General features: G+C 40.7%; 1 protein-coding gene across 2 annotated transcripts in view; it reads left to right on the top strand.

The window, feature by feature from the left end:
* CACNA1D (calcium voltage-gated channel subunit alpha1 D) overlaps positions 1 to 13,267 on the top strand; it is a 1,282,477-nt gene that overhangs the window by 844,537 nt on the left and 424,673 nt on the right. Inside the window, exons 30-31 of one of the 2 annotated variants that reach the window (XM_086939146.1) lie at positions 8,482 to 8,565; positions 9,269 to 9,352. In XM_086939146.1, the coding sequence (XP_086795272.1) occupies positions 8,482 to 8,565; positions 9,269 to 9,352 (168 nt within the window). The remainder of the gene's footprint in view (positions 1 to 8,481; positions 8,566 to 9,268; positions 9,353 to 13,267) is intronic. The other variant, XM_086939145.1, reaches the window with a different exon arrangement.

Genomic DNA, 13,267 nt, shown 5'->3' with positions numbered 1-13,267 from the left:
TGCAGTTCAAAAAGAACACTACCATCTTAAGGACGAACCCAAGGTTCATTCCCAAGGTCCCCACTGACTTTCACCTAAATGAGCCTGTCATACTAAAGACATTTTTTCCCGAACCCAGTCACTCCAGCAGAAAAGACATTGCACACTCTGGATTTGCAACGCTGTCTAAAATTCTACATAGACCGAACCAAAGACTTTAGAAAATCTTCGCAATTGTTCATTGCTTTCGGCGGTCCAAACAAAGGTCTCCCTCTGTCCAAACAGGGGATCTCGAGATGGATTTCAAGTGCCATTCTGCATTGCCACAAGTTAGCAGGGAAACCTCTAGTGGGCAAGATCCGTGCTCACTCGACGAGATCAGTGGCTTCTTCTACGGCCCTCTTTGCGGGGGTACATATCAAGGACATCTGCAGGGCTGCTACCTGGAGCAGCGTGCACACGTTCACTAAGCATTATTGCTTAGAGTCATTGCAGCAGGATGACGCGGCTGTGGGCCAGGCTGTCCTGAGAAACCTCTTCAAGTGATGGGTGAGCTTTCCTTTCTATCCCACCTTCCATGGGTAACACATTTTGTAATTTTCTTGCTAATGTTATGATATACTTCTTTACAAAATGTGTTTATGGTGTTTACTGCTTGCTATTCTGATACAAAGCATGGGAATCTATGAAAGTTCCAATACTGGGGCAAGAAAACAAGTTACTTACCTGTAACTTTGGTTCCCCAGTATTGGTAACTTTCATAGATTCCCATGCGCCCACCCACCTCCCCGGGGAAAGCTCAGCCTTCAGCAAGTATGGTGTATAGCACACTACGGCTACGAAAATCTGAGGCTCTGAGGTTCCTTCAGGAAGGTTCTAAGGGTGAGGCTCTTCTGATTGGCTGACGCCTAGAGTTTGGTCTCTTTTACAAAAAGAGGCTGATATGTTACAGGCCTAGGCCTTTCCTTTCTCTTTTGTTCTTTTGTACCTACTACTATGATATTTTTTTTTATTACCGAGACTCCCAGTCCGACGACGGGGAATGATACAAAGCATGGGAATCTATGAAAGTTACCAATACTGGGGAACCAAAGTTACAGGTAAGTAACTTTTTTTCGTCTAAGTGAGACAGGTATTTATCCCTTGGAACAAGCGATCATGAACTGAGCCCACGAAAACAGTGCCTCCATCTTGGTGTCATGGCTCTATCATGCTGGAATGTCACTTTTAATCTGAGTAAATCCAGTCTCTTTATCTGAAAGTTTGTCCTCTGCAAATCGATACTGAATTTGACTTTTTGTTTTGGCATGTAACTTGACATGCACAGAATTCCATATAAATTTTAAACATTTACTTTTTAATTAATTATTTTGAGTGAAAATGGATCTAGAGAGAGCTATATTTTAAAAGGAAAATAACTTGGTGCAATTCTTGTGCGATGTGATGTTTTAGTCTCATACAAGATCCAGTAGCCGGCTGAACAGGAAAGACAGTGTAGATGATGTTTCACCTGTTTCTACCTTCTACTTGTGCCTGATATATATATGATAAGGGAAACAGACAAAGCAGAGTCACAAAATATGTACTACACTAGTCCTACATTCTCAAACTCGTTGATGACTTACATGCCACTATTTGCTTGAATTAGAGGACGGTGTAAAGGCAGTCAAGGAAGCGGAGGACGTTACGTCAGCCACCTTGCCTTTACTCTGTCCAACAAATTCAGTTCAACACCAGCCTGGCGCTGAACTCTATGGGTGAACATGAATGGTTCTTACAAAGCCCTTTAAAAGTCCGGTGACCAACGCTTACACCAAACCTTTAAAAACCTTTAAAAGTGTTTACTGTTTCAAAATCAAACTCCCTCATTGGGAGATTGACTTCAACACCATGGGAGTTTTCTTTAAATTGGGCAGGGAGGCCGAAAATAGTGTACTCTGTCACTGTTGCAATGGAGTATTCTGTCCACTAAACTTTAAATCAGACCCCTTCTGTGCCTGTAGCTCCTGGTCCACTAATTCCTGCCTCACAATCCGCGTACTTTCTCTTTGGGATCTGCAGCAGCCAATTGCTGATGTTTCTATTGCTGCATATTTTACATTTGCTATCTTAAGTCCCTGGCATGCTCATGCATTCCGTACCAGTAAAGCTGGCATGGGTGCCAGATCCTCCAGCAGTCTAACGCCTCCCAAAGCTACATATACTTTTTCTAATATCTGGGGCCTGTGGTCAACTGATGAATCTGACGTCCTGTATGATTTTTGCTCTATTCATTCCCTGTAACCTCTGTCCCTCTTGCACTACTTTGATGATGCTAATCTCACTTCCCTGGCAGTCTTAGCCTTGGTCCAAAGAGGATCTCTCACACACACACCCTCATGGCTTGTCCCAGCAAGGTTGTACCTCACTTTTACTTTGAACCATTTTGCTTGTTTGCAGGGAAGCGGACATATTTTGTGTCTCATCCCCTTATTTAGCCATGAGCTTTTTCCAGAGGGATCTGCGAGGTGGAAAATGAAGGACGGGCATTGCATTGAAAAAGGCTAGACATCCAGGCCACCTCCAAGAGAGAAGTAGTGAGCTTCTGGTCAAGAGTGATACAATAAACTACATGACAGTGGTACTGAGTTGCTGACATTTCAGATTGGAGATCAGTTGTTTGTGATTTTTCACACCTGTGTGAACAAAGGACATGCACAATTGCATGGTTATTGCAAGATCAGTGACAAGCTCACACAGACAGTTCACTTATTTGACTAACCTAAGAGATACTGAATATCATTATTCTAAATACATGGCAGGATCCTTGCAAGGTCTGTAATGTTCTTTTGAATTAAGTTGATTCCCAGATCATCCTAATGGGTGCTGAGAAGATCAACAAACATGCCCTGGCCACCTCTTCTTTTCTGATGTACCACAGTGTACGTCTGACATCTGTTATGAAATTCAAATAGTACTAGCTCAGTCAATATAGAAATCTACCAGCTTCCCAAATCCCGTGGAAAATAAAAACCACCCTCCACTCACCGCCAAGTCCACTGTGGCAAGAACAACCTCTTTCGGGAATAAAATCTACCTTGAGACAATGCTTCAGTATAGGGACCACTACCCTTTTGATGGTCAAAGATGTCTCCTTTTCAATGACAATAATGACCCCTTGTTCCTGATCTAACTCAGCCTCTCTCTCTTCAAGACCAGCTGCATCAAATGCAAGGATAATAGTAACCCCTGCATGCCTTTCTGGAAAAATGACTGCACCAGGCATACATCACCATGCAGTAATAGTGGGCCCTGCTAGACTGGAAGAACTGTAAAAAAGGGAAAGGCATGAAGATCTGGAACAACATTCTCCTCAACATCAGAACTCCCCCAAACTGCTTATTAATTGGAAGGAATCTGAAGACTGAGCTATTCAAAGAAGACTAAATCCCTCCACCAAGGAATATTTTTACCTGCATGTCAGAATTTGTATCCATGAACTCCCTCCTACCTAAGGAATTAAATAACTGGACAACATTATTAAGGCGCAAGAAGACATATTTTGGGGTACCAACAAGTAGAATATTTTAGAACTTTTTCTTCAAATCTCAAATATCCTCATAAGTGACTCATCCATATCAGTGAGAGGTAATCCTATGATAAGTAATCATACTTACAAAAAAATAGATCTGTGTTTAGGTTCTAGTGTCATAGCTTTAGTAAGAGATTGCACCCAGATTTAGAATTTGAAGGACGGAGTAGTGGCTTGTCAATTTTAGACCTGACTGCTGACCCAGAGACCCTCTCTCTACATTGCAAGGAACCATCATTCACTGGTTCCCTTCAAGGTACAAATTGTTTTGTGGAAGACCACCATCAGTTTAGACGGCTGACCACCAAACTTTTAAACTCTTTTGGTTTTTCAGAAATGCTTATGAAACACATGAAAACTAATGACCCCTGACACCCTTGAAGTTTTATTCTTGGTAGTTAGGGGGAGGAGTCATTATTTCTATTTTTTCGTTCCACACTTTCAGGCTTATATCTGGCAGTGACAGACTGAAAACAATGGACATTAAATAGGACGGGCAGTGTAATGCCCTTCTTCCAACAGCTGATATTCCTGTGGGCCATTAGAGGAAGCTTTCAGACGGCGATTGATAGGATAATTCAGTGGGTTTATGACAGAGTATCCTGACTCCTGACGGCCAAGCTCTAAATCAGGCAGTGTTTTAAAGGTAGCCAGAGTCAGCATGTGACACATGCATTTTTTGGAGTGAGGAAAATGTTATTTTAGTAAAGAAACCATGTTATTTTTGTGCTTACTTAATGTTTCATAATTAAAATGTGTGTTTGGAGTACCAGCAAATGCACCAAATGAAACAGACTAAACTAGGAATGGTGGAAAGGGGGACGGATATTTGGGCCTTTTGGGAAGCACATAAGGACAAGCAGTTTAGCCCCCCACATATGGTAAAAAGAAGTATATGAATGTTGCAATACAATGCAGGTATTCTTTTACAGAAAACAAGAAGAAAATGCAGAGCTTGGCCGCTCAGCAAAATGGCCACTCACTAGAGAGACTCCATTGGCTGAACACACTATCCTTTAGCATCCTCAGCCCATTTACCTCAACACTGAACCTTTTAGGGTGCCTGAGTGAGCAAATGAATGGTGCACTCACTCTGCCCTGGTGGAGCGTGCCTGCACTGAATTGCGGTGGTTGCGAAGTGCGAGCGCTGTGCCACTGAGAGGCACCATATTGCCACTATTTCGTACCGCGACATCCTCCGCCGCGTGTTAGGCAGGAGAGCACTTGGAGCCCTGAGGTAAGGGGCGGACGTCTAAGCCCGGGCAGCTGGTTTGCTGGGCTGGTGAATGCTGGGCGGGCGCCTGCCTCCACGAGAATCCGGACAGCCCGGGCGGGCCTGAAATATGAGGCGCTGATCCGTCCGTGCTTCGGGTTTAAGCCCGAACTTAATCCCCATCCCTGCTGAATTTGTCTACAAAGTGGCTAGTCTGTGGAACCTAATGTCCCGCCTTCCTTCGAGCTGAATCCCATCTACTTCCCTTCTGGGAACTTCTTAAGACCTGGCTCTTCCAACAACCAGTTGCATAGCCTGTTGTAATCTCCTGTCTAGACGCGAGCACTGGGACGCCTTCGGGTAGCTATGCGCTTTATAAAAGCTAATAATAATAATAATAATAATAATGAATGAAGGTGTGGAGCTACATCAAACCTCACCTGTGACAGCTGGGAGAGCTGCTGCAGCTGAACGGATGGAATATGAACTGGTGCAGTGGTGAGGAGTGCGTGGGTGAGCCGGGCAGGTCGATCCTGTCTCCAAGGTGAGAACGGGTGCTTCTGGCGCTGCGCTGCCTGTTTGTGCTGTGGGGGAGGTGGCCAGCCTGTGAGATACACTGGGGGGCGCGGCCTGAGCTGATCCGGCATTTTCTCGAGCTGATGCCCTGTGCTGATTCCTTTACTATTACCCATTTGAAGCCAAAGAACAAGCACACCGCAAGACCTGTGGGCTGCCATTGGGGTAGGTGAGCCCAGAATGTTGTTCTGACCCTACACTAAGAAGAGACTTGGGAGCTGGCCTTGAACTGAGATCTGGCGATCCTTTATTTCTTCTTGCTACGCATACACCATGAAGGAAGGTGTAAGATGCTCAACACATCTGCTATCTGAGTGCAATCTTGCACCCGTATAAAAGGAGTAGTACATACCAGTACGGGCATCCAACACCCCACCTATCCCTTCTTTGCTGCGATTAAGATATAGCTACCTGCATCAATATACTGAGGGAAGATCAGGGCGACAAAACAGACCACTATTATCTGTTCCCAAATAGGCTGAACAACAGAGAACTGTCTGATGCTCGAAGGGTCCAGGGTGCCGCTCCCTGATAGCAAAAGACACACAATTGATGGACGGAATGCAGAACAAATCAAAAATTCACCCCCAGTCAATAGATCTGGGTTAAATCCATCATTCTTCTGCTCACCATGAAACCTCAGTGTAGATCTGGCCATATGCAAATCAGTCTTGTCCCTGTGCCTCATGGGAGCAGTTCAGCCTGAACTGCCAAGCCAGGTCTTCCCTGGACCGGAAACAAGCATCCTAGGACCAGTTTTGGGTTTTCCCCCCTCATCAGCCAGGTTCGCTTGAATCTAGTGGCACAGTGAGCCCGGTGCCCATGTCTGGGCATACCCAGCGCACTTAGGGCAAGAAAGCAAAAGACACACAATTGATGGACAGAATGCAGAACAAATCAAAACATTCACCCCAAGGCAAGAGATCTGGTTTAAAACCATCATTCTTTTGCTCACCATGTCACCCCAGTTTAGTCCTGGCCATATGCAAATCAGTCTTGACCCTGTGCCTCATGGGAATATTCCAGCCCGAACTGCCAAGCCAGGTCTTCCCTGGATGGGAAACAAGCATCCTACAACCGATTTCGGGTATTCACCCCTCATCAGCCAGGATAGCTTGAATCCAGTGGCACAGTGAGCCCACTTCAAGATAAATAGCATTTTGTGTTGTGTTCTGCAAAGAGTGCTTTGAGTATCCTGTTTATAAATGTTGAGGGCCTTTTATGTTTACACAAAATCTACAACTAATTTAATGCTATCAGAAATTTCTGTTAGTGGATGTCTGTGACATCTGGACATTGAGGAATGTCTTCACTAATCCTCGCTTTTTTAATGCTGACACCCAGACATATGCAACTTGTATCACTGCTGTCTTGTAGAATATTAATTAATCCATCTCGGCTCTTTTCTTAGGCTTTGAATTGTGTATTTAAATATGGGAAACCTACCTATCGATCATGGCAGAGATGGAAGAGTGAAATTTGGCCTGTAGTTATGAATCCACAAACCAATATCTTATCTGGAGTACCAGTTTTGCTCTTCAATCTGTCTCATTATGAATTAGACATGCTATGGTCTAATGGCTGTTGTAGGTATTTCATTTTTCTGGCCTTTTGTGACCTTTGCGAAGGGCCAAGCTAGAATATGGCCGAAGGCTTTCAATATAGACCTGTGTGATGATTATCTCCTGGTAAAATTATTTTATCCGGTAAAAGGTTCAATTTGATAATCTGCAGAGACTGAACACATTTGTGATCTGCAATTACAGGCAAGTCTCTTTTTCGTTCTAGACAATGTTTGTTATTTATTAAATGAGTCCATGCTTATGATTTTAAAATAATTTCCTGTGCTATTCAATGTCATCAGCTGTGCGTGAAAAAAAAGGACAGATGGCTAGTAAGTGAATTTATCGAGGATACTTGCAGTGCTACAATATACTAATCTGTGCATGATATGATTGGTTTGCTGTGACTTGGCCTTTTTGTTTTTATCTTTTCAAACACCTTTCAGATTTCAGTTTGTGTTTTCATTTTTCTTGCATATTATGTTTTGACATCGTATCCTAACAGGTCAGTGTATGGTATACCAAAATATGTTTCTGCCAACTAGGTGAGGTTAACGTTTGATGACTGAAATCTTTCATTTGTTGGCCTTACGTTCTACCAGCTTCTCATGGAAGCCACCTGCCACAGACCTCCTGATTGTTAGTTGTGCCTATAATGTCCTATAAACTTTGACTAGTGATTCTTTGTTCTTGTAAACCTTGTTATCTATCCCTCTGAGTGACAATACCATAGTTAACATGGCTGTTTCCATAGAGAAAGATATGTAATCCTTTTTCAAAAAATTTGAAACTTGGCCCAGCACATGTGTAATAAATGAAGTCCATAGAGTTGGTTATAACTACTGGTCGCGGGATTAGATGTTGTGCATTCCTCTTTTTAATCGCAAGCTCTCTATTAAAATTGCAGTCAATTTATTTGACCCTTTTGAAATCCTATTAAATCTAGATAATTAAAACACTACCATTCCTCAACCACATCTTCCTAACAAATAAAAATCTTCTTGTAGCTTGCAATCTTCAACATTTTTTCTGATTTTGTTTAGTTAAAACAAAACTTGATGCTAGAAAGTCTTGGCCTATTTTCTTGTGTGGATTGGATTTGATTGATAACATTTTATAAATATTAACATAATAATGATAATATTTAACAATCAGGTGCATGGACAAATATATATATTTAGAAAAAAATGCATGGAAATTCACCAATTAGTGGGATTTTGTATCCACAAAAATCACCTGATATTTGCTACCTTATCCCAGTAATGTTAATTTGATTCACAGAGCTGCACTGTGGTCAGAAGTGATAATGAACTTAATTGATTTGTTTCTAAGCAGTCATTTCCCTTTTTGTAATTCCACCACCCACTATTTGCATATGTTATTTTCTTACTTCAAAATTCAAACCACTTTATTTGTCCATCACTCAGTACTGATTGATGTGTTTTAATTTTTTACATCGGATTAACAGTCATAATGACTCCAAAGTAATCAAGAGCATGTACAGCAAGAGCTTTCAAGTGTTATCCACTTGAGCATTCCTTTATAACCTTAAATGTTTACACCCTACCTGCTCTGTTCAGGGATACTTTAGCGATGCATGGAATACATTTGACTCCCTCATCGTTATCGGCAGCATTGTAGATGTCGTTCTCAGTGAAGCTGATGTAAGTATACCTGAGTCTTCCCATGGTATCTTCCTTCTATATGTTTTTCCACAACTGTCATTTTCTGGACAAGTCACAGATTTCCATTTCCTTTCTTATATATTATTTCTTTACAGTTAGAGGAACAGAAAATGATTGAGTGACAAGCTCAAGTTCAATTTGGAAACAAATTAACTCTAAAATAAATGAGCCATGAGTGTGTTCACTGAGTATTGTCTTGCTCTATAGTTAAGGCTACCATGACTCTATGTCACTAAGGACAGGTTGATTCCTTTCTGAACCTTAGCTTAACAACCTAATGCATTTTGCAGTTGCACTCTATGTTCACTTCCATTAATTCAATTTTACAAACACACCTGAAAACAATGATTAATAAAACAAAAGCCAGGAATGGAGCATTTTATCATTGGCAACATGCAATCATCTGATAACCTTTTCTTTTGCCCTTTTGGAGATAATTCATTAATTGTAACATTTTATGTACTAAAAATATATACATTATAGTATATCGCCAAGTTACTTCTTAATGTATTGTAAATCAGACCAGAAATACACTAAAGATACTTTTTTAACTTCACTAATTATGAATTATTTTATTAATAAGCCAAAAGATGTCTTTGTGGTTATACTGTCCTTCTCTTATTTCTCTGTTTCTGTTTTCTTGTTTTCCATTTCCATTTCTACTGAATACTTATCCTAACAGCACTATTTCACTGATGCATGGAACACTTTTGATGCCTTAATTGTTGTTGGTAGCGTCGTTGATATTGCTATCACAGAAGTGAATGTAAGTAACAAATGTGCATGCACTGCACTTTAAAAGATGCCTTTAAACGTTATGTTACATTACTGTTAACTTTCTAAGATGGTATTTGGCCCATTGATATATGTGGAAAGTGGATTATAGTTAGAATTAGTTTACCATGCTAATAAAATATGCGCTGAACAAAGCAGTTGCACACAAACACATGAAATGTGGAAGACAATGTAAATCTCGATTGAAACATACAAACAGGAATTTGTTAGTCAAAATAAAGTACTGTCTTTGGACAACCAACATAATTATTGTTCCATTATATCCCATCTGATGTTATAAATTTGATGAGCATGTTTCAACACTTGAAATTCCAAAATCAGAGCAGCTCGGTGACAGGTCTAAAATGTTTAGGTTTTTATGTTTACAGTAAACCAAGAATAATCATATTTACCATTGTTTTTAACTGCACATTTTACCTGTCGGTCCTAGTTTCAGTGGCAAGTATTTGCTTAGCAGGTTTGTAATTGTAAATGCATATTTATGCTAATCTGATTAATTCAAACATTTAGATCTATTATGCAAATATTGGGCATCCAAAAACATGTTAAAATTAAGTTTACAGGTGTTGTGATGGCAGGTATGATCTCATGCAGCAAAATGTTAGGTATGGATTTCAAGCTGCCATTTCCAGATTAATTCAAAGTTTTCTCAGACAATCATAAAGAATAAAAATATTACTGGTGAAGGATCTCTTGAAAACAAGCTCAAGAGAAAAGTTGAAATACAGTGCCACATCATGGATGTGTAGATTTTGGTATTCGTTGCAGCAATATTGTGAATTCAGACGATATTTGGAATTTGTCACAGTTATATTTGATACCTTATTCTATTGAGGGTGTTGGGACTATTGGCTATCTCAGGGGAAAAGCTACCAGAGGAGGTCAAATGAGCCTCAGATTATGAACCTGTCAACTCCATTATAACTAGGATAGATTTAAATCAGTTCAAAGTAACTAAGCAGTATTTGCCACCTCTTTCAAGTTGCCACAGGGTAAAAATCTGATTAATTTAATCAAAAGCTGTTGCTATGTCCAAGAGTACTTCTTGGATGTACAACCAGCTGGATTTCATGCGGCATCGTAGACAGATGCCAGATTATCGTGATGCCAGATTATCCTGCCTCCTAGACTGGATTTCAGGGCTATAACTCAAATCTAATACTATTTTGCATTAACCTTGTTACGGTAAAAGGGCTGCTTTTTGGTTACTTTTAATTATATATAGAGCTGGGAGTCATTTTCAGTATTTAAATGAATTATAAACTCAATTTGTAGAAGAGAATCATGTGCAAGTGCATAAATCGGTAAACTCATAAATGTTATACGTTGTTTGATCATTAAAGCTGAATATAGAATAAAAAGAGAAGAAAAGGGTTTAGCTACAATGTATAGTTCATTACCACGCTTCTGTGGCTCTTGGTGTAAATTGAAGCAATAATGTGGTTCATCTGTAGGTTGCTCTTGAACATAAAGAGAGGTTGTTAGAATATGTTATTGTTGCAACAATTTGTAAATTTAAACGTGCGAACTGTTATGGTATATTTAGGACCTGCATAACTATGATTGCATCACAATGGCTTATTGAAGCGCTTTGTATATGGTACCCCCGTCTCCGGATTTAGTTTGGTCCTCAGAAATAGTACTGGGGATATTGGTGCATATGTTTCTTAGGAAATCCATAGTATCAATTATTGACATAGAAAAATATCATTGCAGCCTCCCCAGGCATCCGTCTAGCCTCCTTCATGCAAAAAAAGTGACAGTGAACCATTTATTGGAGCATTTATTGTCAAACATATTATTATGTGTACTGTGGCTGACATAAAGCTAATATTATTTTTAGGAGTAGAGAAGCATAAGTTTAATATTACAATTAGATGATATGTTCCACTTAGTTTGCAGTATCTAATCATTGCATAAAATCAAAATCAGAGAGTCAGCAGTTATATGGGTGACTGATTATTTTTCGTTGAGAAATGAAGGTTTTCTATGTTACATAGTAGTGTAGTAGTCACAATGTCTAAGGAAAAAAGAAACTAGATGTTTAACAAAAATCACCTTCATCTGCGAGTGGCTGAGGCTTCCTCATTTTGATACATGGTCTGTTCAACATTCAGCTTTAGTGGCATGATTCACAAAACTCTATTTGAAAGTCAGAAATGTTTTCCCATACACAACTACATTTTCCTCTTTTCATAGAAGTGACAACAAATCCCAGGAGTACTCCTGTACATCTGTGCAACCATAGATTTCTTGCCATTCATTAGCCTCATTGTCACTCTTCTTTGCTACCTTCTAATTGGGCAGCGCTTGCCTTCCGTCACTTACTTTTCTTTCTATGACACATGGATCAACCACAGATTATTTTGTTTTATTTGTGTCCCAATTGGGCAGGAAAACAGTCCAGGCATGTCTACATCTCGTTTCCAAGCTTGGGGCTTTGAATAGGGATTTCAAATGATGCATAAAGATTGCCATCCATTACTGTACCCACGTCGGAACATGACACGCATGCTAAATTCTTGCTATTGTGGATTTAATTTTTTTTTAAATTGTTTTATCAAGAAATTGCTAATATTTATTTAGATGCTTCTGATTTTATGTGGCTTTTGCTTGTAGCTGTTTCATCAGACCCCCACTCGCCACAAAGCTTTCCTGGAGCGTGAAATGACTATTTCTAGATTCTCTGTGGCACACACCATTGGCACGCTCTGCTGTCTATTTCATTGATGACGTGGTTATGGCTAGTAGGTGCCCCACCTCACCTACAAGATTGACTTGGGACTTCAGCCAACCGGTGCTCTATCTTTGCATTAATTTTCCCATTGGCAAATTGTGTCTTGTCCATGGTTTTCCATTACAATCTCTGTATCTACAAAAACATGAAAAAGCTGTGCTTTTCATTAATAATGTATCACGAGCCCGAGACCGTACCCTGATGCAAGGACATAGCAATGTTTTTCCAAAATGAATCCATACTCCACCTCCTTCACCTACTTGCATCCAGTCTGATCAAGTCTCATCTAAATTCATGCAGCATTCACAGATAGCACACTCTGCATCTCTTTCTGGCACTGGGTGCTTCTTAGCGCTTTTTTTAACATCATGCTTTCCAACAATCATCTACCCTCCTGTTCATCACCCCCACCCCATTGCCAAAGCCAATAGCTCATCCATAGGTGAGACCGATTGGCTTTGCCAATGCTTGTTAGAAATTCTATCCTTCATATCCCCATTAAATATGTGGGGCCCTTGCCCCATTCCTACCCCCTAAATACACTTTTACCTGTCTCTGATTGGATTTGCACGTGCTTCCCAGGTTTTAAACTGCCTCATGGTATATGGGTGTACACACAAACGTAAAGGTTTGTGGGTGTTTCCCTAATTTTGCAGATAGACACATAGAAACCTACTCCTAATCGTAAATTCCACCATAGTGGTGGAATTTCCACATTAAAAAATATTCATAATTAAACTAATTTGAGTACGTAAATGAAGATTTGGAACATGCCCTGACAAGGGCCCTCATTATGATGTTGGGCACATCGCCACCATCAGGCTGGTGGTGGTGGTCCGCCCAATATCTAGGGCAGCGATTCAACAGCCAGATTACAATACCGCCCGTCAGAGCGCAGAGGGCAGGGGGGGAAGACCACTGCCTCCGACAGACTCAAGGAGCCCGTTGAGGCCCCAGTCTGACTATAATCCCTACGCTGAAGGCAGTGCCTTCGCAGGCATTGGCATAGGGATTAGGCTGTACATTTGACACAGCCTTTTCATGGTGGTCCCGCCAACATGGAAGTAAAGGCACTTTGGAGGTCCCTAGCAGGGGCCCCGTCCTTTAAATTTGCAGCTCAACCCAGTTCTTCCTTACCTTTAATGTTTT

This window comes from Lissotriton vulgaris, chromosome 9 (assembly GCF_964263255.1).
Source record: "Lissotriton vulgaris chromosome 9, aLisVul1.2, whole genome shotgun sequence".
Taxonomy (NCBI): Eukaryota; Metazoa; Chordata; class Amphibia; order Caudata; family Salamandridae; genus Lissotriton; species Lissotriton vulgaris.
The sequence above is the reverse complement of the archived record's forward strand: the minus strand, read 5'-3'. Positions and strand labels throughout refer to the sequence as shown.